At 41.3% G+C, this 26,348-nt stretch overlaps 1 protein-coding gene across 11 annotated transcripts in view; it reads left to right on the forward strand.

Moving 5' to 3' along the window:
- The window catches only part of LOC144055581 (axin-2-like), a 131,016-nt gene extending 107,965 nt beyond the window's left edge, over nucleotides 1-23,051 (forward strand). For 9 of the 11 annotated variants that reach the window (XM_077571681.1, XM_077571679.1, XM_077571680.1 and 6 more), the window contains 10 exons: nucleotides 4,784-5,728; nucleotides 8,769-8,909; nucleotides 12,403-12,505; nucleotides 13,836-13,976; nucleotides 15,494-15,915; nucleotides 16,811-16,960; nucleotides 17,052-17,285; nucleotides 17,373-17,447; nucleotides 18,578-18,703; nucleotides 21,869-23,051. In XM_077571681.1, coding sequence (XP_077427807.1) covers nucleotides 4,896-5,728; nucleotides 8,769-8,909; nucleotides 12,403-12,505; nucleotides 13,836-13,976; nucleotides 15,494-15,915; nucleotides 16,811-16,960; nucleotides 17,052-17,285; nucleotides 17,373-17,447; nucleotides 18,578-18,703; nucleotides 21,869-21,995 — 2,352 coding nt within the window. In that variant the 5' untranslated portion in view covers nucleotides 4,784-4,895 and the 3' untranslated portion in view covers nucleotides 21,996-23,051. Of the gene's footprint in view, nucleotides 1-3,016; nucleotides 3,478-3,615; nucleotides 4,023-4,783; nucleotides 5,729-8,768; nucleotides 8,910-12,402; nucleotides 12,506-13,835; nucleotides 13,977-15,493; nucleotides 15,916-16,810; nucleotides 16,961-17,051; nucleotides 17,286-17,372; nucleotides 17,448-18,577; nucleotides 18,704-21,868 lie in introns of those variants that run through there. The other 2 variants (XM_077571689.1, XM_077571688.1) reach the window with 2 other exon arrangements.
- Nucleotides 23,052-26,348: the final 3,297 nt, after the last annotated feature.

Genomic DNA, 26,348 nt, shown 5'->3' on the forward strand with positions numbered 1-26,348 from the left:
CCTCATTTGAAGTCATGTCTTCATTTGTCAACTGTGGCTGTCGCTTTAAGATCATGCACATACTCGCACATGCACATGCAAATGCACGCGCACCATGAACGAGCCTGACACAGGCTGCAGTTACGCTTTAGGTCAGAGGTGGCAGTCGCGAGTTAAAAAGATTGTGACAAACTGCACAAAGATCCTTTAATATAAATATAAATGTACTTTCACTGTTTGCTCGATAGCATTGTTTTCAACTCATTCATGTCATCATAAATTCCATGTGGGGACTTGGGGCAAATGCAAATCACAAGTCACAACACTGGTTGGTTCCGTTCTTCTTTTAACCACTGTGTAATGAATATGCCAGGAACTGTACGTGTTGACTGATAGTGATTGCTAACAAGCGAACATATCTTTACTGCCGTAACATAACACATGGCTAGCTTTGCTAATGCTTGCTACTAAACTTCTAGGTATCAAAAACAAGACTAAACAAATGGTAGAATTAAAATGGCAATTTTTTGTGAGCTTAAAATTAAGTTATATATATATATATATATATATATATATATATATATATATATATATATATATATATATATATATATATATATATATATATATATATATATATATATTAAGGTTTAAATTATTGCATTAATATTACGTTAACTTAAAATGCCTTTAACGGCAATATTTTTTTTTTTAATGCTCGATTAACGACCGCTCCTTATTTGGAAAGCCTCTACTGAAGGGATTTCCAGTCGCAGCAGAAATGTCCACGTCAAAACTACCCAATAGAAATGCACCGTACTACACTGGAGCTAAAACACACAATGTTTAAGGGGCAGAATGTTAGTGTGGAGGAGCCATTTGGGCTGTGTAGCACTTCCACCCGGTCTCTGCTTTGAAGAACGCACTCGTTTAGCCGTTAGCAACGAGCTAGGTTGCTCCAGCAAGAGGTGTCCGTGGCACTCTCAAACCCTGTGAGAGACAAGAGCTGAATGGACGCCGTCTTGTCAGTTGGAGTGACCCCAAGTCACTTGATCTCTAGATGTGAGGTGTATTTTATTCAGCAACTCCAGAAAATAGCTCTAAAGTGTAAAAGTCGTACTCTTTCATGGCTCGCTAGCAGTAGAGCGGCTCTGGCTAGGCTTGTAATAAAAGTGTCACTGCACAATCGATGCGCATCCAAGAACTTAACAAAATAAAAGCATTCAACGTCATTCAAATGAGTCACTATAACACAATTTAGCAGTAATAAATTAAATAACAATGCATATATTTGTAGGGACTGGGGTCAAGTTGTATTTTACAGTTTTTTAAATGTGCAGAATTTCACAAGTTACCTCATGTTAAAAATTAGTCATCTCTTAATAAGAAAAGAAAAATGTCACCAGTGTCTTACAAACGCAACTATGCCATGTAGTAAAAGAAAAATGACCAACACAAACAATGTCACACTCCTTTTTTACAGTACAGTACCTATTTTTAATTTTAAAAAATTATGAATTGTTATGAAATTACTGATTCAATGACTAAAAAATGCAACTATATTTATGTTAACAAGAGAATGAAAAATTAGGAAAAAAATGTTGTAAGCTTCATTCTAAATTTAGATATTAATTGAGATAAAATATGCGATTCATTTGCGATTAATCGTCAGTTAATTATTGAAGTCATGTGATTAACTACGATTAAAATTTTTTTATCAACTGACACCTCTAATATATATATATATATATATATATATATACACACACACACAGGTAGTCCTCTAGGTACGAATATTCGCAGATACGAACGAAGGCTGAATGATGTAGCTGTATTTTGCGTGCAAGTTAATATTTAACTGCGCGCCACATCATATATTATGGTACGGCACTGTAGTTCCCCTCTCTGCCACAAATACGCCGAGCAGCACCGCGCCATTTGCGCATTTCAACTACTGTACCTCTCTGTCAGGCGATGAACGGCACAGCCTGGAGCTAGTCTTCATACACGCGATATTGGCGCCACAGTGTGAGTACATTTCAGAGGCTCTCCTGGAGGATATTCATGAAAAGTAGCCCTCAGTCGTCTTATTTATTGGCGTAGTAGCAAAACGTACAATAACTGTTCAGCTTTGAAATTAGTTGAATCTGACTTGTCGCCATCTTGACGCATCATACAGTATGCACCAATCACAAATTATGTGCACTTCAGGGACTGACGGAAAACATAGTTGTTTGAGACCGTTACACCCAATACGTATTGCATTCTACTTAAGCTTCACATGAAGTCAACTCAATAACTCCTCCACCATCTATGTACAGTAAGCATATTTATTTTGTTTTTATTGCAATGTATTGTGTAAAATCTTAATGTACTGTGAGGAAAAATGGTTCAGATAAGGGAGGGATGATGGTTGGATGGATGAATGATGTAATTTAATGTATTTCTAAATTTAATTTATGTACTGTATAGAAAGTATATATAAGCTATATAATTTAATTTGTTTATTTTTGTTAATTTTTTAACATATTTTTATTATTTTATTTAAAAACTAGAATTTGATCAAATTTAATTTTGAAACAAAATTTAACGTGATTCGATTTACAAACATATTTGACTTACAAACAACCTCTCGGATCCCATTGTGTTCGTAAGTTGAGGACTACCTGTATATAGGTAGTCCTCAACTTACGAACACAATGGGATATATATAATATATACATATATATATATATATATATATATATATATATATATACTCTTCTTTGTGTTAAATAAAAATAAATCACAAATTAGTCAATTTTCAATGTTTTGATTTTGTCTTACTGCCAATTAAGAACAAATTATACACTTATTGCCAGAAAAAATGTTTGCTATTTTTTCCTGTTTAAAGTAGGTGTCTATAAACGCTGTGAGAATACAGTGCAGTACTAGAGTATTGCTGGGCAGACCACTTCCACTGACGTTCCAAAACCTCAGGGAGTAGCTCGATTGTCTGTGTTTGATAAGGTCCTAGTATACGAGTGAATTGATTCCCTGCCCATAACATGTATTTTTTAAAACGAGTTAACTTCCAAATGTATGTGTTCAAATCATTGCAACGTAACACGTTAAACGGTACCGTTTGTATCGATCTGCCTGCATTTTATTCCATATGTTAAAGTTGTATTCCATTTTCGATAAGGAACTAGGCGCGTGTTGTTATGTATCTTCCGGGACCAGGCCAGCCTTTTTTCTTTGAAGTCCACACTGTTAAACCTCCAGCGCTGTTGGTTAAGAAACATCCCTCTTGTGTTCTACTGCTCGATTCTTGACACTTTACCTGAGCTGAGGCTGAACAAATTGAGGAAGACGCCTGTTTAGTTTAATGTGCGCATCGGAATTGTCCAACTTGATAGGACGGAGGAGAAGCGCCGGGTGGGAGTGAAATACAAACTGTCGGGACTGCGTAAACTTTGAACGATTTCGAATGTGGCAGGCTGGTGGAGAACATGGATGGTAAGTTGTAGCGAAGCTGTTCCACAGGCCCCCTCTCTTGGCCGCTTTGATGTGCTGCTGCTCAGCTTTGAAGTTGAGAAAGCGGGGCTATGTTTCTTGTTTGTGGGCGAGAAATACGGCGAGATAAGAAGCTTATGTGTCTGTGTGTGCTTGTGCGTGCGCGCATACTCGTGGCTCAGATTTAAAAAAAGAAAAACGACCATTTCTCTGTCTGCGCGTCTCCTATAGCCGGGGAAAAAAGTGGGATGTATTCCACAACCCGAGCCCCCTCCTTCTTTTCGTTTACCTCCTTCAGATTTTGACACCCCCAGAGAGCTACATAGGGACTGAGCCAGCCACTTCTGAGGTCATTTGTTGAATGGGGGGGAAGGCTACGTTACAGTGTTTTGCTTCGAGAAGGGACACGCGTGGCACGGCAGATGCGGTGCATGTTCGCATTTTGTGCAGGATTACTTGCCCTGAGAGTTGTGGAACTGCCATCAGCTATTGAAAAATGGAATAACTCAACTTTTCAAATGCATTGCCATTGGATGTGACCTGCGATGGTATGTTGCTTTTACGAAGCGTTGATCAGATAGTGCACCTGGTTGAAAACTAAAATTCTTCCATATTTGCTCTTCTTTTAAAATTCTTGTTCATCCGGAGATGAAATTTAACTTGCAGCGACTAAACAAATGTAGCAATTCCCCCCCATTCCCAATCGGACGTCGGCAGCCGTTATAAAGCCGTAACTATAAAACCGTAATAACCTCTATTGACAAGCATTTGGTTATTGATCGCTAACGTTTACGCACAAACGACCCGGTTTTCCCGCGGGGCTGCTTAGACCTAGTATGGTTGTACTATGGTCACGTGAGATGTACTACTGTATCTCCACTCGTGCCTGGAAAGCTGTAGACAAAGTGTTGGACTCCGAATCCGTGTGACTTTATGTGCGTGTGATACCGGTGTATGGCACGGTCGCAAGTGGGAGTTAATTAGAAATGAAGCCAGCGCCATGGATTATAAATACGTGTAAGCCGCAGATGTCAGAATCTGGTTTTGGTGAAGAGTTAATACTCAGGTTTGTTTATTCTTCTAAAATGTTTTGATGTGACAGATTCACTGCACGTTGAGAATGTGGGCTCCATTTGATCTCTCATTTAGATTATAAATAGACAAATGAAACGGAAAAAGGGTTTTCATTTTCTGAACCTATTGATGTGTTGTTTTTTTAAATAAGAAAAGAGGGACTGTTTACTTGATGTCTTCCTTTGAAGTTCAGCAGGATATGGCTTTGATTAGATCAATACTTTGTGTGTTTCAGAGTGAAGAGGAGCTGAGAAGCTCCCCTGCTGCTTTTAGAGAGTGAGTAGGATTAGGCTGGAGCTCAGTGGAGGCACCACTGCACTCTCACAGAGGCAACCGGAGCTGGAGCCATGAGCAGGGCGCTTACGGAGCACATCAGCAGTAGCTTCCGAGAAGATGCTCCTCGTCCTCCGGTACCGGGAGAGGAGGGAGAGTCGTCATGCTACATACCCAGCCGGTCTGGAAAAATGAAAGCCCTTAATAAGGTTAAAGATAACCCCACTGCCGCCGCGCTCCCCGGCTCCACTCCAAGGAGGAACGAGGATGGGCTGGGGGAGCCGGAGGGAAGTGCGTCCCCGGACTCGCCACTGATCCGGTGGACAAAATCTTTGCATTTTCTTCTTGGCGATCAAGACGGTGCTCAACTCTTTAGGACCTTTTTGGAGCAGGAGAATTGCGTGGACACTTTGGACTTCTGGTTCGCATGCAACGGCTTCAGGCAAATGGACTTAAAGGATACCAAAACAATGCGAGTTGCCAAAGTTATTTTCAAACGGTACATCGAGAACAACAGCATTGTTGCCAAGCAGCTCAAACCCGCCACCAAGACCTACATAAGGGATAGTATTAAAAAGCAACAGATTGACTCTGCCATGTTTGACCAGGCACAGACAGAGATCCAGTCCAACATGGAAGAGAACGCTTACCAGATGTTTTTGACCTCTGACATATACCGTGAGTATGTGCACACTGGCTGCGAGAACGCATCTTACGCGAATCATGGCACACTGGGCAGCCTCAAGCTTATGTGTGGATACCTTCCACCTCTTATGGAGGAAGAGGAGTGGAGCTGTCATGACCTGAAGGCAAAAGCTTTAGGTTCCGTGGTCGGACTTTCAGCTAAATCTTTGAGGGCGACCGCTGCCATCCGGGCAACAGCTGAAATTATGGAGAACGGTTGCAGGTAAGAACCGTGTCTCCTGAAGGATGTGTCTTACTGCACCGGAATGTTTGTTTCTATGTTTTCATTGGATACTTTACTCATGTCCAGTTCTTGTAAAGAGCGGTGGGGGGAGACAGTTGATCAAAGGGTCCCAGAATAGCATTCTTTATGTTTGTGCTCTCCTGCCTTACAGTTAGTTAAGGGCTTAGAGGGGTGTATTGGGTACGAAACATCAATGGAGCTGAGGCTTCCTTTTAAGTAAATGGTGTCTTGGAGGTAACTCTCTGCTGGCTTATTCAAGTTTCCTGTGCTTTGAAACCCTTCCTCCGTTGCAGGCATGACTTCACACACCAAGTGCCAGACTATTACAGCTAGATGGGGGGGGGGGGGGTTGTCAGTTAAGCATTATGTTTTTGTGTCCACAGTTTAGGCATCCAACGTCAGCACCTACCATACCTGCCAACTACTACGGTTTTGCCGTAATGAGTACGGTTTTCTTGAACCCATTACGGTGTTACGGTTGCATTACAAAAACTACGGTTTTCCCCTTGAAAAAAAAAAAAATTAAAATCGTAAATAAAGAATGAAAAACATTCCACCACGAGATCGCGAAGTACAGACGCTCCCCAACATACGAACGAGTTCCGTTCCGAGCGGTCGTTCGTAAGTTGCTTCAGCGCTATATTTTGTATTATAATTTATGTTTAAAGCCTATATAAGTATATTGAAGGTTTATATAAGTATGTTTAAGGCTTGTATACAAATAAACGGCATTGGTTTGTACTGAAAAAAACTTTTAATAAAATAGAGAGAATACGTACAGTACAGTGCAATGTTAGAGAGAGAACGAGAGACACTTAATGGAAGAACACGTCGGAAGAAGTTGAGGGTCGAGGAGAAGAAGATGCGGGTTGGCGAGTATCTCCCTTGGAGGATTTATTCGAAACTGGCCGAAAGAAGCGATCCAACGACGACTGCACAGCTTCCTTTTTTTTCTTCATAAATGACGCGGTAGCACTGTGTGGCATCATTTATTTGATTTGCAACCTTTGGGCAAGGTTCGATGTTTGGGTCTTGCTGCTCGAAGAGTGCGAGGGCTTTATCTATCAGCGAAAACCCCTGCGCCAACAGTTTCGCCTCGAATTTCTTCACGGGGGGAAGTGTTTCTTCCTCCTCCTCCTCGACACGTTGCAGAGCCTCCAATGAGCTCTCACAGCGCCAAGCGGCGGTATTAGCGGCGGAAAGAAGCACTACGCGCAATACAAAATCTTAACTTACAGCATCTCTTTACGGACATTTTTCGACATGTACTGTACGCGCAGACATGTTCGTATGTACCGTTGTTCGTAACTGATGACGAGGAAAATGATGATGACATCATCTGGATACAAGTGCCACAGTGTGACCCATTCGAAAGACCAGTTGAAAAAATCAAAACGATGCACAATGGAGAACAAATAATCTTAGGCTGTAGCTTGTATAACATGGAGAACATTTGGATATCATTCATTTATGAGGGTTTTCTATGACTTTGTTATATTAAATAAATTGTTGAGCTTTAAAGAACTTTCTTTTGATTATTTCCATCAGTACAGTTAAGGTAAATTGACAGTAAACATGAGGTTGTGATTGTGAAAAAAATGTAAAATTTGTTACTTCTTAGCTGCATTTTAAGCCCTGAAAATGCTAAAAATCCTTTGGCTTCAGGGGGGCTTCACCCCCCTGAACCCCCCACCGGACGTCGACATGCGGCCCCTGGACCCTAGCTACTAGGCTTTTTCACTTTCAAAAGTTGGCAGGTATGACCTACAATCATCAAATGTCTTTCACCAAAATAACTACTTGTTGTGGTTACATCATGCTTTTAGTAATCTGCTCAGTATGAATAGACAAGTTGAGGAGTAGAGAAACATAGAACAGCACTTGTCCTTGGCGCTGTCGCTCAGAGATCATCTAAAACTGTAGTAGTTATTCATTTGCATGTCAGTGTCTGTGGAGTCAGTAAGCAAGTGGTTGTTGACGCTTATAGCGTATACTTATTTGTTTTGTTTTTAGTGAAAAATTACATGGCGAACAGAAAGCCACCTTTTCTCCCTTGCATCACCCGTAGCCCCCCTTCATGGCCCTCACCACGTCTGTAGGTCAACCCATTTCCATCTCAAACATGTGGAACTAATTTTGGCACTGCACAGATTCTCTCTTCTCGTGTTTTTTCTTCTTAGATCTCACATATGCAACACCAGAGTGGTAAAAACATCCTCAGTTCAGTTCCATAGTTTCTGCCGCTATGTAGTGTGCTACTGCAATTCAACACTTTTATCTCTCCTGTTTGGAAAATAAATTGCTTGTCAGAGACTAAATATGTTTTGCGGGAAGAGAGTAGAGTGGAGGAAGTGAAGACAGTAAGGGGGACCATGAAAGCAACAAGAGATGCAGAAAGAGAGTGGGGGTGCAGAAAGCCCAGCTGTGCTAAATACCTGACTCTTTGCGCGGACCTTCCAAAGGTCAGGTTTGTGCTTGGGGCCTACAGCTTTAGTCATGCTGGGGTTCTCCTCTCAGCACTCCCAGCAGAAGGCATTCTCATAAAGAAAGCCCCCCCCCCCTTCCTCCACCCTAGCAAAAGCTCAAGTTCCCCCTACCTCCTCTTCCCCTCTCTTCCTCATCCACCCCCTTCACCACTACAACTGGAATGCAACACAGCAGGAGAGTAGATAGTCACACAGGAACACTTAAAGAAAGCGAGGGGATTTGGGAAAGGGAGGATTCGCAGAGTAGATGTTGGGAGCAAATGCGAGAAGGGGGAGAGCAGGGAAGGGTTGGCATGTAAGAAAAGAGAGAGGCAGATCTCTACTGTGGATGACACAGTGTTGTACTAATGACTCATATTACAGAAATCTACTGAGGACATTGTCAAAACAAACTTCAAGTTGTCCTGTTTATCTTCTTAATTGCACTGAATGCGAATCAGAAGCAAACATCAATCCTATGACATGTTTTCACAGACTGCACTGCAACACTGAAAAACATCACTTCTCAATGTCAATTCTCCTCTTGTTCACAGGGCACACCGTCGAGGAGACAATGCCAGCCCGTATTTTGTCAACTCTGGCTACATCTTTGCTCCTGCCACCAGTGCCAATGACAGTGAGATCTCCAGTGATGCCACAACTGATGATTCAATGTCAATGACAGACAGTAGTGTGTAAGTGATTTTATCTGTTGGCACTCCTCGGGAGATAATATAGTGACTTTAAATGTTGGATTTCCATTCCACTATTTGGTTAAATATTTGTGGCTATTATTAGTTCCAATATCTAAATATTAGGGATGTTCAATACCACTTTAATTGAGACCGATACCGATACTCAAGTCTTTAGTACTCACTGATACCGATACCATTAGTACTTATGATACATAAAATTTCCAAATAAACAATGACAGATATTTTTTTTAATGACATATATGTCATTAAATTTCCATACATTGAATGAAATTAATGGCACTTATATATTTTTAATTTGTTCATAAAAGTCATTTTGCATAGAGCACACAATAAAATGAATTTAAAAAAAATCGATAAATAAAATGAAACATAATCCAGTGGCCAGAAAAAAAATCCCAATCAAAATATGTGGTTCTACAACTTTTTTTTAAGAAATACAATGAAATGTAAAAAATTAAATTCAATACAATAGGGTTTCAAGTAATTTAGTAATATCTATCAAGTTAAGAATTCCTCAAGCTGTTAGTGAGTGATGTTTAATTATATCTTGTTTTGAAATCCATCCTTTTAATTTGTAAGGCAGCTCTGTATTTCCGTTTCCTGTTTCACATTCTCCGTTCGTCATTCATACCAGTATCGATATCCGTGGCGAGTACCTGGTTTCGGTACTCATCCATCCCTACTAAATACAGTATGTTTGGAAACATCCAAGTTGCACATTTCTAGCAAAGAGATGCGAAGAATAATGTTTGGACTCCGCTTTTCTTTGTAGCAGGCAGCTGGAGCATGTTTCAAAAATTGCCTGTGAATAATGTAATTAAACAGGTAATTCCATTAATGTGGCGTTATCATGGCCTCCAGGGTGAGAATTGCGACAGGCATTATTTCTCAAGACATTTTTGAAGTTTATTTTCTGATGCATTACTTGCGGGGAGAGTAGGGGGGAAAATATGACATTGTCTTGATGTGGGTGGGGGTGTTGCTTCATTCCTCAAAGTTGAAATTCAACCATCCCACCCACCCTTCTGCCACAACAGACCTGTTTTTTCTTCTTCTTCATATTATCTAATCGCCCTTCTCTTTGAAGAGCTAAAGGAGAGGGGGAGGGAAATGGCCATTTGGGCCTCAAGACAAACTCACTGAAAAATGTTGGCACCAAATGAAAGGAGGCTTACTCACATGGTGGGTCGGTTTCCTGCCACTGGCCTCTGTGGCGTGCTGAGATCATGTGTCTGCAAGGCTTTCACAGGGGTTACTCATTGATAGACCTTGGGACAGAGGAACTCCCCCCTGGCCAGACTGGTGCACCCCCAAAAATCACTTCCATCATGACCCATCCCTCCACAGCGTCTCTCTTCCACCCTCCAGAGCCTGTTGCGGGACTGCTGGGGCTCAAAGTGCAAGAGAGTGAGAAAATAAAGTGCGTGGAGTATAAAGGGCTTAACTGAATCGCTTTCAGCCTATTGTTGGGTGAGGGGGGCTTAGGGGATAAAAGGGTGGCTGGCTGCTTTGAAAATGACTTGCACAACTGAATAGGAGATCCCCATAAAGTAAGGGCCCATGAAGCCATGAAAGACTATGTCTGTTTTCTCTTCCAAAACCTACACAAAGCATCAAGCTGCCAAATTGTATCACCAGTGTGCAGTTTGAGTTGATTAAAAGCACAGTGAGTTGGACATTTGCTCGATACTGTGTTGGTAAAAGTAGGCTTCTTGTGGGCCCGTCAACTTTACCAAGGGCGACTTAAAGTAGCACTAAGGAACTTTTCAACCTTAATACAATATTTTCATAACTCTTCTGATGAAAGATCGACTTTGAAACTAGTTGAATGTTACCTTTACCATGGCCCGAGGGTCTGTATCATTTTTACTGGCACTAGGCAACTTAGAGGAGGATAGTAGGAACACTGCCACACAAAAAAAAACTATGCAAATGTGCTGACTGCATACATGACCCTTTCCCCATTCGTTACAAAGACGGAAGTCAATTTGAACGTCAACGCACGATTGCTGCTTTCATGGCAGAAGCTGCAAAACAACTGAAAAGTTTTGTCTGAGGAGACAAAAAAGTTCAAGGGAAGCTACCCGTATAAAAGGACAAGGATCAACATTGGCCCAGCTTTCACTCGCTGGCGTGAGCTAAAAAATTACACAATGCGCTTGTCCTCATGGGAAATGTGGTTTTCCTTCAGGCATAACATTACCAACTTTGTCCATATGGCACCGCCATAATCTACGTAAACTGAAAGTTCCTTAGTGTTGCTTTAAAGTTGTTGGAGAGAACAGTTTTGCTAGAGTAGTGTAATAATGCCAGCCTGACTGCAATAATAATAACAATAATAATAATAACAATGATGATGTCAATAGCCAGCCTTTTCTACTTTTTGAATATGGTGTGTCAAATATCATTCTTTTAGTTATCTGGAGAGATGTGTATCACAGACCTTGGTCTCCGCGAGCCACGTTTCTCCTGTCCTTGACTGCAGTTCTTTGTCTTTCCACCCAAATGGATTTCAGTAATACAAAAAGAGCTTCTTCCTCTTTCATTCGAGGGAACAATTTGATTAGTGGTTAAAAGGCGCTGTGCAAATTTGAATCTCATTTCCCAGATAAAGAACAAGAAGAAGAGGATTTTGGGGTGGGGGGGATTTGACGGGGGCTTCAGTTTTTGCTTATATCTTATTTATGGATTTACTTGGACGCTGGGGAATGTTGCAGCACCAACTTCAAACATTACCTTATCTTACAAACCCGCCTTTTGATGTTGCTCAGATCAGAGGCTCACAGCAAAGCGCTTGCCAAACGAAGATGGCAGTGGGTGCATATGTGCATGAGTGTGAGATTTCAAAGCAGCAGCAGAAAAGTAGCGTTTGGGCTAGGTCAGATAGTTCTGAGCGGCCAAAACGGCCAAGATAATTGGCTCAGCTTAAGTGGCAGCTGACTCGAAAATGCTAGCAAACTGGAGAAACTAAGATTCCCATAATAATAGCTTAATTGTCAGCTGGCTAGAATGTCTTCCTAATGACATGCTCTATGTCAGTGGTACAAAAAATGTTGAGATTAGTGCATTAGTATTCAGCTTTATTAAGAAGTGCTGTCAAAGCTGACAAGGGACTAATCTTATCAGGAGGGCCCTTTTGAAGTCCACAGGAGGGTGTTTAGCATATCTCACCCATTGTTCTGCTGGGTTTTGTGATGTGCGTTTTTGTTGCCTTGGCTTCAAAAGATTTGAGGCCTGTTGACTTTTCTGTAGTGTGAATAGTGGTGTGCCATTGGGGAATGTTGTGTTAGTCACTTTGCTGATAAACGGCTTCCCACCCAGCTGTTTTTTTGTTTTTTTTTATACCACAACTGAGATTGACAAATGGTCCTAAAGTACCAGCAATTGGCACTAGTGTGTCAGTAGCAGAGAATCCAATAAGTTTGGTTGGTTAAATTTAAAAGAGACTGACTTATTTATTTTTACTTTACAGAGATGGAATCCCTCCTTATAAATTGGCTCCCAAGAAGCATCTCCAACGAGAGATGAACCGCAGTGTCAAGATCAATGGCCAGATTACACTCCCCCACTTTCCAGTAAGTCTTTTTTTTTTTTTTTTTTAATGTTCCTTGAATTAAATGTTAGACTCATAATTTCTGTCTTGCAATGCAAAAAAAAAAAATTTGAGATTTTTGTTGGGGCATGGCCAGTTCATCACCACCTGAGCACTGTCACATTAAACCCCAACGTGTCCTGCTGTTAGTGTTAAAGGAACTAACAACAAATACCTACAAGGTACCCAAATAATTGTTTGAATACAGTATTGAGTTTATGGAGTGTCAAAACCTCTGCTCGTTACATATGGAGATCTGTTACAAGCAAAAATGAGACTATCTCAATGTAGTGGATAAGTTTCTGTGCTTTCTGTGTATGTACTTTTGCTGTTTGGTCCTCATTTCCCCCCTCCTCCTTGCTTTTCTCTGCCTCAGCCTCCCCCCTTACCCACTTGCACTCTTTTAATGTTTCCCTCCTGATTTGGAGATGGCTCTGACTCCCATGATGTACCAGCCCTAGGCAGGGGGGGCCCCATGTAGGGCTGGCGCTCCTTTGCCAGCAGCTTCACTCGCCTTTTTTCTTATCCCTTCATCGTGTATACAAAGAGATGAGAGAAGCAACAAAAAAAAGAGTAAAAATCAAGAAAGCTAGTGTTCCAAATAACAAAAAAAGAGGGGGTACATATATTTAAAGTAGGATAATGTAACTAGAATATCTTTGAGCTGCCCTGCATGCAACTGAGAAATGAATAACTACTTTGCCTTAGATCTTCGTGCTATTTGACTCATCTGTCGTCTTCTTGGCTTTGTCCCACTCTCTTTCTTTCACCATGGCCACCTAACAATTGTACAACTCCGTATTGTATTCATGCTGTTAATTTTGCCCCACTTCCTGCATTTTCTTCCCTCCTTTATTCGCTCCCTCTTTTTCCGTCAATATCTGCCTTTTATTCTGAGGTTTAAAGCTGCGTGTCCCTCCCACCCCTAGTGTGCGTTTGATGTTTGACAAGGGCCCTTTGAAGTGTGCTGACTTCAGACGGTGCCTAGCTGATGGCTTGGTTGGGCTACAGAGGGTGCAGGCAGGGGGGCTCGCCTCCAAGCAACCAACCAACTGCTACCCAGCAGCCTGGCACTGCCAAGGGCACTGGCCATGGGGAGATCTAGGGTGTGATGGGAAAGAAAGAAAGTTCAGGTTAGCGAGGGCAAGGGCATCTGGATCATGTTTTTTTGGAATAGTTGCAGGATTTTTGGAACAAGACTGGATTAGGACAAGGGCAGCGGATTAATGCGCCATATTGCATCTGTCGGTAGCACCTCGCAGTTACGCTACCTCATATAAAGTGTCCTTCCTACTGCGTTGCTCACCCTGCAGAGGACACATCGCCTGCCTAAAGAGATGACCCCCATTGAGCCTGCTTCATTCGCTGCCCAACTCATAACGCGGCTTGAGAAGCTGAAGCGAGAGCAAGAAACCATGAGCTCTTTGGCAGAGAGGCTTCAGCAGATCCAAGAGGTAACCACACACACAGCTCACTGATACCGATACCAAGTACCAAGTACTTTTGATACATATAATTTACACCCCAAAAAGCAAAGCAAAAGCAAAACAATGACGGATCATTTTAAAGAGACAGATATCACAAAAAGCATTTTTCCTTAAAGAGGAAGTCAACCCAGCAGTTTGTATTCATCCCAGGGGCGGCTCTTTTGCCACTTGCTGTCGACTGAAAATGACATCACAGTTCACAAAACCAGGAGAGCCATGATTAGTCGTTAACTGAACTCTGAGGAACTGTAATGTCATTTTAGTTGACTGCAAGAAGCAAAATGACTGCTCCCTGAGATGGATAAAAACGGATGGAATTCATATTCCACAAACATAATACAGAATACCGTGTTTAAACTTGTGGGGGCACATACAACATATTATTTTAAAGAAAATTTTTGGGTTGACTTTCCCTTTAAAATTGCATGAAACTATTGTTAATTTTCTAGTGTTGTAATTTCTTCTTCCTAATTGTAAAATGACCACAAGAAGGCTCTCGGGAGGACTGATATCTTGAAATAAGGCCGGTTATACCTATAACTGGTATTAGCACTCGCCCATCCCTACTTTTTTATTTCACCAAAATCATTGACCCAAATTATCAATGTATTATCGTATCAAAAGAGATACAAAAACACTGAAAGCATTTTAGTGAATATAAAACAATATAAACATGTTGCCTCCCTTATTTCTTTCATTCTCATCATCCGGATCAATAAACATTTATTAATTTTCCATCTGCAATGTTAGTAATAACTGAAATACAGCCAGTCTTCTGCCTTAATCTTTTTTCGTAGGAGAATGAAAATCATCGTGTTCAGTAGCACAATAGCATATGCGTCTGATGCCGCTTTCTTTGCTGTCTCACCCACTCCTTCGTCATCTTCTTGTACGGTTATTGTTTGTGTTTTTACTGTTGTGACGCAGACAAGATGCTAAATATAGGCGTAATGATTACAATTTGAAAAAGTAATATTTGTTAAACTGCGGTACGACAATAGTGCTTAACATATAAGAGGCGTTAGGCCAGATTTGATGTGTCGAAGAACAGGGATGAAGCCAAGAAAATTAAAAGTCTGCCCACTTGTTCCCCTTCCCACTCTGTCTTCCAGTATTTCATCCAGTGGAACTTTCAAAAAGTTATGTTTCTCGATACTCTTGAAGTTTCTTCAAATAGTTACCACTTAGCTACTCTCTAGTGGCACGTTTGCTGAATATGTGTAGTGCCAGTCTCTTTGTTATGCATAGGCACACTGCATTATAGATGAAGCACACCCAAAGCCTGTTAGCGATGATAACAGTACGGCAAAAAGGAAATTCAAATCAAGTTACACAGGCTTTTACTCTCTCTGACTTCTAAGGACGACATATATATAAGTTGATGTAAGTTGAAACATAAATTCCTCAGCTTGCTGCCTTTCCCATGTGTGACGGTATACGTCTCTTGAAAATCCTTGATTGTTTTTATTTTCCTGTCTGCCCAGGAGGAGGAAAAAGAGGAAAACACAGATCTCACCAGCAACACCTCCCTCCATCACCCTCTACTTCCATCTGGTAGCCAATGTGAGGAGGACCCCCAAGCTATCCTCGATGATCATCTATCACGAGTCCTGAAGACGCCTGGCTGCCAGTCGCCCGGCGTGGTCCGGCACTCACCGCGCTCCCGTTCCCCAGAACGGACAGGTGCCTTGCTATCTTCAGGCCACGGGTCCTTCTTTGGTGCTTATCCTGGCTCTGGCAAAGCTCTGATGTCAGGCCGGCAGTCCACAAAACACACCCATCACCACTATATCCACCATCATCATGCTGGGCCAAAGACCAAGGAGCAGATTGAGGTTGAGGCAGCTCAGCGTGTTCAGTGCCTCTGCCCTCCAGGAGGCGCCAATTACTCCGACTTTACCCCCGTGTGAGTATCAACACGAACAAGTCGTTAGTTGCTGTCCGCATTGTATTTCACCAAATGCTCCTCGCTATTTTGAGGGGAAGTCAACCTCCCAAAAAATTCTTGACAACAGTCAGGTTTACATCCAATTGTTTTGAATTTCAAGCAAATTTTGTGAAAATGCGACTTAAGCCCGTTTCCATCTGTTCTTTTGCAAATATTGAGAGGGGACTCTGCCGCTGTAGGTGGCGGTATATACCGTAGAAATGGTATCCACCAGTAATTTAAAAGAAGAAGAAGAAGACTATCCTTTTTCGATATGCTTCGAAATCCACCCCCTCTAAGCGTAAAAACTTTTTTTTGCGAATTTTGGGCCCTTTTTCGAATTTGTAGCGTTTCCATTCAGTTTTATTTTCACATTTCTTGAAAATGGAAACCCAACTAATAATATGTTCTATGTAGCCCCACTAGTCTAAATACGGTATATTGGTTAATATTACGCTAGTGGAATATGAGTTAAGCAGCAAAATTCAGCAGTTTTTTTCAATATCAGAAGGCGGCCATTTTGCCATTTGCTGTTGAGTGAAAATGATATCACAGTTACTAAGGTCTCAGGTAACAGCCAATCACAGCTTCAGAAAAAGGTGAGGTGTGATTGGTGATTGTCCTGAGCAACTGTGATGTCATCTTCAGTCGACAGCAGGTGGCAAAATGGCCGCCCCCTGAGATGGATAAATACGGCTGCTTCATAACACATATTCCACAAATGTATTATTAATCAGAATGTCATGTTTGGACTAGTGAGGTCACATATGACATATTATTGTCAAGAAATGTTTAAGGTTGACTTCCCCTTCAAGATTTTTTTTTTTATATATATATTTAAGCTCTTTCTTGACGCACCTCTCTCTTCCACTAGTCGCTGCAGCACTTTGTCACGACGGCAAGTCAGATCCTCCAACGAGGGTTTGTCGCCACCATGCCTTCCTCTTGATACCACTGACCGATCTCAGAATGTTTGGCAGTGGATTCTGGAGAGTGAGAGACAGGGCAAACACAAGCCTCACAGGTAAATGTCTGTCGAACCGCAATGGCATCAAAAGAACAGTTCTATCTTGAGTTCATACTTATGTGGGACTTTTTATTTTATTTTTAAACAGCTACCCCGGCCTTAAGAAGCCCAACCCCCTCGACTTCAAGACCCTGCCTGCTCGAACTCACTCCTTATGGGGTGGGGGTGGCATTGGTTCTGGGACTAACCTTCGTGGGCACCACCCTGGCCATCCGTTTATTCAGGACCCAGCCATGCCACCACTGCCCCCACCCAACACCCTAGCACAGCTTGAAGAGGCCTGTCGTAGACTAGAGGAGGTCTCCAAGCCACCGAAACCGAGGTAGGTGACAACAAGACTCAGATACGACATGGGAGCCATTTCTCATCAAACAAATGTGAGTGCTCAAGATCCTTTTCTCTTGAAAAGGCATTCAGCAGCGGCCGTCAGCCTCAGAGACCAGAGCCATCCAGCCACAGCCAGTTCTGGACTACAAACGGTCGAGTAAGGATTTCAATCTTGTTCATTTCTATTGTCTTAACTTGGTTTGTTTCACACTTGTTTAAAGACTAAAAGACTAGACTCCTTATTTCCATATTTTTTTGTACTCCTCATTTCCATTTTTTCCAAGAATACTACTTTCTAGGAGTCCTTCTTGTTATCCTCTCGGGGGCCATTTACAAGTGACTGCTTTTAATAAGGGCAAGGGATGTACAATGACACTTATTTCATTTTATTTGAGTTGTCACTGATACTAAGAACTAATACTACTAGTAAAATTTCCACACAGAAAAAAACAGTAACAGATTTTTTTAAAAGAAGACCTACATATTCCTCCCATTCTTCCACATAGACAATACCACCATTTCTCTCAAATATATTTCACAAACCAGTGTAAATCTGTGATAGTGAGCACATCTCCTTTGCCGAGATAATCCATCCCAGTTCTGACTGGTATTCTGAGTCCCCAGACCCCCCCCCCCCCCCAATAAAATAAAGCCTTTTATCAGCCCGATACCGATACCTAGTATCGATACTCGCACATCCCTAATAGGAACTGCGTTTTGCAGAGGCAGCACACAAACGTGTTTCCAAGTGCAAGTTTTTGCAAACCGTCACATGCACCTGTGCAAGCATGCTTGCATTCATTCATTAATGCTAGAAGTTAGTTTACGTGCGCATCGTTCAAGATGAGGAACTTGCTAACTCTAGTGTGACCAGAAAAGACACATTGCTCTCATAAATTTGAACCCATCCCGAATATAGTGTGCTGTACTATAGAAAACACTCTTTTGGAAAAGGTTTGAGAGATAAGCAGTTGGAGTGCACTTATGGTAGGAAGACATTATGCAAATGCAAGTCCTTTTATGTGGAACAACTTGCTTGCTCTCACGTGACAGCCAGCAGTTGAGTCACTGAACACCCTCACCATCTTTTAAGATGACACATGCAACCACCAAACTCATCCATCTCACATTCATCACTAGAAATGAACAAAGTTACTTTCTTTTTGTTAAATTGCCAGTTGTATTTATAGAACTTTGGTATTTCATCCGTCTGTTGCTATTTTCTACTTAAAAATAAACGGTACCAAATGTACGGATGTTTAAATCATGTTTCATTTTTCTACACAGGTCCAATGAACTAATGGTCACCTACTTCTTTTGCGGTGAGGAGATTCCTTACCGGAGTGTGATGAAGACCCACTGCCTCACATTGGGACACTTTAAAGAACAGCTTAGCAAGAAAGGCAACTACCGGTAAATATACCGCCAACAACATAATCATATTCACACTGCACATACAGTACTCAACACAACTAAGTGGGAGTCAATACATATCAGATTTTTGTGTCAGAGGCCTCAAATGTTGCCACTTGAGAGCAAAAATGTAGAGTTGTGTCACTCAAACCATGCAGTGTCTTTAGCGTTGATATTATTGGTCATATGCTCGTAAGGTAAGAACACAGTGTGAAGTACTGGAGCTTTTTAGTTGAAAAGAAACTGGGCTGATCTGCTGAAGGGGGTGGGGGTTCTGCAGCAATTTTGTTTGCACATCTGGTACTGATTTCCATGGTAAGGCTGCCTTAATAAAATGGCTTTGAAGCCTGATCCATTTTATTTTGTGCACAAAGACTGAGAGGCCTTCAAATTCCTCTTCCCCATTATTGCATCAGGCATTAAAATCAAATGTTGCAAGCACCTTCTTCTTTGGCTGCCGCCAACGTTAGATGAAGAAATTCTTAAAAGAAACATGCATTTGACTGTTTGATTTAAATGTAGTGGGCAACCAATGGAGAAAAAAAAAGAAACATAATTCACTTAGTTGTCTCTATGCACATACATGAGAAGCCGTACTGCTTACTGCGCTGTGTGCATGAGTTTGCAGAAGCATCTGTTTGTTAGGAGAGAGAAACGAATCCCTGCGCCCTGCTAACCCGAAACTCTTTAGCAAGAGCAGAGGAGAGGGAGGCGGACATGAAAAGTTTGGCTTCAATGGCAGCAGAATGTGTGGAGTTGGTTAATTTGGACATGGCAATGGTACAGCGGAGAACAGTATGCTGCAGCCCTGCCAGACAATATTGGTGCCAGATGTTGCAAAGATAGAAAAAAAAATTCTACCACATAAAACATGTTCCAATGGAAAGGCTCCGTCTGTCTCTCTCTTGAGCACTGAAACAAAGTGATGACTTTGAGGCATTTGTGAGAATGTAGCTTGATGCTAAATACAGCCATCTTAGAAAGGTCGTACATTTTACTAATGAAGAGTCTGTGACGTCAAAAAAAAAAAAAGAAGTGGAAATTTCATTTGACGAAACCATCACAACTTTGTACATGTACATGGGAAAATTTGTTAATAACATGTCTTCATTTTACATCTTTGTATTGCAAGTGTGAAAATTGGCTAATATTATACAGGGACTTATTATTTTGTACTGTCAGTAATGGTACATGTAAAATAGAGTAGAAATTACTCTTTTTTTCCATTACAAAGCTTATCATTAAATCCCCTCCTGCTGATCTGAGTCTGGCTTAAAAGTAGAAAAGAGAAATGATTAGGAGCCTTGGCTTCACAATCACTGGGAGCAAACTAACCCTGGGAGTTATCTCAGCTTGAGAGAAGAAGAGTGGGATAGTGAGGTGACCCGTGACCTTTAAGAGACCCCTCCCACCTCCCAGGGTAAAGCCCCTCGAGCTCTGCCCAAATCCAATATGTTGCTCTCACTCACTGAGTCAGGACAGCCTCCAATCCACTTCAGCAACCTTTTTACTCCCCGCCTTTTCTCCTCACTTTTTTGCTAGTGATTGAGTGATTGGTACATTCCCGAATATGGAACTGCCAATGTGGAGTAAACATTTTTGACTGGAAAATAATGTTTACTAGGGGTGTCAGGCGATTCAAGTTTTTAATAGTAATTAATCGCATAACTTCAATAGTTAACTCACAATTAATCACAAATGTTATATCTGTTCTAAATGTACAATAAAATGTACAATGAAATATCTAAGTTTTCATACTCGTGTTAACATAAAAGTGGTGGAAAATGTTAAACTAATGGCTGCACAATTCATAGTTAAAATTAAAAAGATGTACTGTACAGTAAAAAGTAAAAAAAAAAATAGTGTGATATTGATTTGTTTTGTGGTCATTTTTCTGCCACTAGATGGCATTATTGCATATGTAAGATATTAGTGACAGCTCCGTGCATTTTTCTTCTTATATTAAGAGCTATCTAAGTTTTAACATTAAGTAACTTTTTAAAATTGTAAAATACAACTTGACCCCAGTCTCCACAAATATTTGCATTATTATTACATTTATTACTGCTAAATTTTGACGTGGACGTGTCTGCTGCGTTGCGATTGGAGTTCCCCCAGTACAGGCTTTCCAAGTAAGGGGTTGTCATTAATCACATGTTAAAACAATTTGTTGCAATAAAGGAACTTTAAATTAGCTCAAAATTAACACACTCATTTTGACACCCCTAGTTTAAAACGCATTTGTAAGTATGTTCGACTGTATTTGCAAATACGTTCAAATTCACATTCACATTCAAACGTACTTGAAAATATGTTTAAAAATGGATGCAAGTCTGTTCAAACATATTTGGAGGCTAAATGCTAAGAATTTTGCATTTTTTTCCCCATAATGCCATGAGGTATTGACTTACCCCATGGCATTATGGGAAAGATGGAGAACGGAAATCATGCACTGCAGACATAATAATAAATCATCTAAGTTGTGAATAAATGTTTACTTAATTTCTAAACGTATACGTATAATGTCAATACGCTGTGGCATTATGGGGAAAAATGCTAAAAAGTTTTTTTTTTCATTTTTCATTTGCCAGTCAAAAATGTTGACTCCACATTGGCATTACCACGCATCAGTACCTGAGTGCGTGTTTGCGTGTAAGGGAGATCCATATGTGCTCTGAGTGTGCTCATGCAGACTCTGAGGCACCTGAAATGTCAACCTATGTGACAGAAACGGCCCACATTTGACAGCAAGTCTAATTACATCCGAAGAGTTTGGAGGCGGTAGCAACTTAAGACAGCTTCACATTAACCCTTCAACTTTAATAAGAGGTTGCAAAAAGATAGGCATCTGTTGAATGGCCAGCAGTCCTGCCGAACAAGTGGATGAACAAAACAGCTAGGATTGTGTTTAAATGGGGGGGCGGGCTATGTTTGTGCAGCGGTATGAGGTGGAGTCACTCACTGCCTTTGAAGTGTGCAGAATGCCATGAAAGCGATGACTAAGTTGCTTTGAGCATGATCCGTTTCTGGCTCTGTGTGTCTGTTAGTGTTTGATTTGGACGAAAGAGAATTTAGGGCCAGTTTAAATGAATGTTGTTGCGTAGTCATATCGCGTCAGGTATTACGCACAGTGCATTTTGTCATGCTTTGGTTTTGTCTCCACAGGTATTACTTTAAGAAGGCCAGCGACGAGTTTGAGTGCGGTGCCGTATTCGAGGAGGTGTGGGAGGATGCCACGGTTCTGCCCATGTATGATGGCAAGGTCCTGGGCAAGGTGGAGAGGATGGACTAAAAACACAAGCAACATCCTTTACACTAAAAGCTGAAGTCCCGGAAACTTGAGGAAGAGACTTTATTTCTAGAAACGATGAATACTAAGCTAAACGGAAAGATATAAAGTTAATATATCCAGCACAAGGAGCGATTGAAGGAAGATGAGCCAATGAAGTATGCCTAATCCAGAGGAGGGGCTGTCCCTCCCAGACTTTCTCAACCAACCAGCCTTAGAAACACAAGGGAACCACACGAGAATCTTTAAAAGACCAATTTAAGGGGGGGGGGGGGGGGGACCCCTGACCGCTTCTTGAATATATAACCACTGTTGTGATGCGTATTGAGAGACTGTTGTGCGTTTACACTGACGCGGGTCAAGTGCAACGGACTAGCAAGAGGACTGGAGACGCAGCACGCCAGCCAGCCTATGCTTCAGCTTACTACATAGTTAGAAAGTGTTTATACATGTGCATATACATACTTGCATATATGTATATATACATGTATTGTATTTAGATGCGTTGTTTCACAAGTTGAAGGTTTTTAGTGAATATTTATTGGAGGGGGGAAAAACTCCTTACCCCTCCCAACCTTGTTCCTGCCCTCTCCCTATTTCCAGCCAAAAGGCAAGCTGCTTTGAATGTTGGGAGAGGATACTGTGGTGAAATTGTTTAGTATTTTGTTTTGTTTGATGTTACTACACACAAAGGATGTGACACTAGCCTAGCACCTCCCATCGCCTTGTTACCCTCTCTGATCCAAGATGGCATCCTTCTGTGATCTTGCTCAAGGCTTCTAATGGTCAATCCCAGTCTTATATGCTGCTGAAAGTTTGAAATGCTCGTTTTGTCACTCTCGTCTTTTCTCCCCCTTTTGCCAGAGCTCACTTTTTTTTGTGTCTTCAGGCTGGCAACAGAGCTCAATTTTTGTGTTGTGCCTTTGTTTATAAACCGGGCTTTGCGCAGGGGGATCCAGACCCGGAACACAAGTTGTACCATCTAATAATGGCCGTGCGTGTTTACAGCTCACACACCAAAATGATTTGAGCGAACAAGAACAAGTTTGGGGGGGGGGGGGGGGGGGGGTAGTGAACAATGAAGAACAATGGCTCTGATATCCTTTGAATGTTGCTGTAGTGATTTTATATTTAACAGAACTCCTGTATACATTGTAATTATGCATTGCAAAGTATGGATACTGACACACGTGTTGCACATCAGGAGTATACGCTCAAAAACAACACTTATAAGAACACACTATTGCTGATGTTTTAGGAGTACAGCGCCTGTGCCTAAATGGATGCCATACCATGTGCTACCCTGTTTCAGGGTTTTAATATATATCCCTTGGTTTTCAGAAGGGTTTTTATGTTGAAAAGATATTTTTATGCTTTTAATGATATCATGTAATCGTGTTTGTTTTTTTACACCACAGCCTTTTTTTCATTCTATCAAAACTGTAAATTATACATTATATATAAAGTGTTTCATTTAAAGATTTACATGGACCTATAATTATTGTAATTATTGAGAGATGTAGCCTTTATTAAAGTTTTATATTTTTCAAATTAAGTCTGTGCTTGTTGATTTTTTTTCACAGGTAAAATTTATTTCAATATTATTGTTCAGTTCCTACTTGAACAGGAATTTATTTTAAGTGACTAATTTTACGACCAGAATTGACTTGAAACGCGTTGCCAGCCATAGTAGGGATTATGTAAATCTGGCTCTTGCAAATATGATTAGTTTAGAGAGCAGAAAATTAATGTACAGTAATTTCCGGACAATAAGGCGCATCTGACTATAAGCCGTGCTAGCTAAATTTGGGCAATACTGGAGTTTTGTTACACTTATAAGTCGCACCTGACTGTAAGCCACAGGTGTTTTAATGTTACCACACTGCATTCCCGCAACTTTCGTTTCCATAATGAGGGCGCAAATTGTCTCGCTCTCGTTCTGTCTTCTACTGTATTTGGGCTCACTTGGTTTGGTTTGCTCTGTCTTGACGCTCTTGCGCTTCCTTTATAGTGCGCCCCCTTGTGATCTGATGGATAAGCCGCATCTTTGTATTGGCCGCAAGGTCGAATGCAAGTGAAAAACGTAGCGGCTTATAGTCCAGAAATTATTGTAATAGCAACGTGTGACCTTCTGGAAAGGGAAAATAAATACAAGTTGCTACAAATGTGAGAAAAGTCACAATTTCACACAGATGATTGATGATTTGATGATTTTATAAGTAAACTCATTTTCTAAAGTTATTTGTGAAATACGTTTATCTGCATTAAGATAAAAACTCTCTTGCTAAGTTGCACTACAGTGTTAAATTTCAACTCCGAACAGTGTGCTGAAAACCAAGGGGTGGCAAACCCTATGCGCATAAAGAGATGGAGAAAAATAGCCCACGACATCGCAAAGAGCCACACAAATGGAACCAAATGGTACATATATCAACAATTACCCAAGTGTGAGGTAATTGATTTTAGCAATAAAGAAAAGAGAATCTAGTATCTAATATTTAACAGAGGTCATACGAAAGGGAAGGACTGGCAACAGAAAAGACTGGATCCCCTCTGAGCCTCCGCTTAGTCCTCAGTATACCTCCAGTAGTGTCGTCAGGTGCGTCAGGGGTCGAGGAACTCAGAGAGGTAAGGCAAGACCATTTCGAGATTAGAAGACAAATACAAGAATCTTGAAATGCACTCTAAATTTCATGGGCATCCAGTGAAGAGGGGTCAGAATTGGGTCCGAAATGTGCTCCCTCCTATTAGTTAGGAGATGAGCGGCAGCATTTTAGACCAACTGGAGAAACTTGAGGGAGGCCTGGCCTTGCCGCTTGCATGCAGTGAGATAGCTACTTGTGTTCCATTTAATGGTTGTGCCTTTCTCAGTAATGAAGAAATAAGTGCTGAGAAGACACAAGACAAGGCTAAGGCAAAAAGTGAGAAATTAATGAACCCAATCTCAGATTAAAAGAATTAGCTCCATAAATTGCAGTCACCAGTCAGGATTTGAAAACACAGATTGAAAACCGACTCACAAATGTGACTCATTGCTGGAAAAACAAATCATGAGAGCAAAGTGTTTCACAAGGTTAGCACAAATCACCAGAAGTATGCGACCCTTTGATGCATTGCAGCCTCTGTGGTTCAATGGACGGATTCAGTATTCCGCACTTAAACGGGAGACATTAGGCATGGAAATTGGGGCACGAGGCTAATTGGTCCTATTAAAGAGCAATAAGGAGCAGCGCTTCTCTGAGAGTCAACACAAAAATTAATGAAGCACCAAGCACAGAGCTTAGCCATGCTTGCCTCAATTATCTTGTTTTCCTTTAGCAGAAGGGGGCATTTAATAGCAGGAAATAATTCCATCTTTGGGAGTCACTTGTACTGCTTACATCCAATTGAGGTCATATATAAAGACTTGCAAGTGGTAAAAAGCCGAGGTAGATAACAGCAGTCATTAGTGAAAAGCTTTCACTCACAGCAAAAAGGATTTTGTATTTCTTCCCAACCTTTAAGTTGTTCCTGGCAATTTGGCACAAAAGGTATTTATTTTTCATAAAGCATTTTGAATGTTGCCTCAAACATATTTTTACTACTTTCCTTTAAAGTTGGTCTTTTCAACAGCCCAAATAGCACATTAATTTCCCAGAGTCTTCATCAAAGGCAAGGAACGGTGAAACCTCAACACATAATCGGTGCATTACATCCCCGCCAAACCCGAAAATCAATTTGTGCATGGATTTATCAGCACAATGGGGAGGGTTTAATCAGACTCAAGCAGCTAGTTGCTGTTGAACTGTCTGGAATGGGGCAGGTGTAACCCTCCACCCCTCCACTGGCACTCTCCCGACCGACTCTATTTTCACAGTCTCTTGGGGCTCGGGCTTTGAAAGGAAAGCCATCCAGGAAAATTGCTTGCATTTTTCCTCAGCAAAGTGTTGAGAGATGGACATTGACTGTCACATTCCCACTTCTCCTTCCTTCTGTGTCCGCTTTTCTGTGGCATTCCAGGTGCTTTGTTGAGGTGGCGCGCAGGTTCTATTCACGAATGTGCTTTCATGGAAACTTTTGACGAGCTTTTGACTTCCTCAACTTCAATCGGAAGCACACAATTCTGTGTCAGGTCCTTTCATCAACGAGGAACAAGTTATTCCGTCAGCTCTCGTCTCTTGCACCACGACCTTCGTCTTGGCTTTTATGGGCACAGTTGCACTAATTTCTCCATGCATTGCGGTAATTGGCATGTCGTAGTTGGTGCTATTGTAAACATGGCTGCGCGAGCATAAAACGGCACCAGTCACTCCCCAGGCTAAGCTGGTGTATGAAACAGGCAGGGGCTGCTGCCTATTGTGCCGCTGAAGCCTTTGT

Source organism: Vanacampus margaritifer, chromosome 7, assembly GCF_051991255.1.
Source record: "Vanacampus margaritifer isolate UIUO_Vmar chromosome 7, RoL_Vmar_1.0, whole genome shotgun sequence".
NCBI classification, from domain to species: domain Eukaryota; kingdom Metazoa; phylum Chordata; class Actinopteri; order Syngnathiformes; family Syngnathidae; genus Vanacampus; species Vanacampus margaritifer.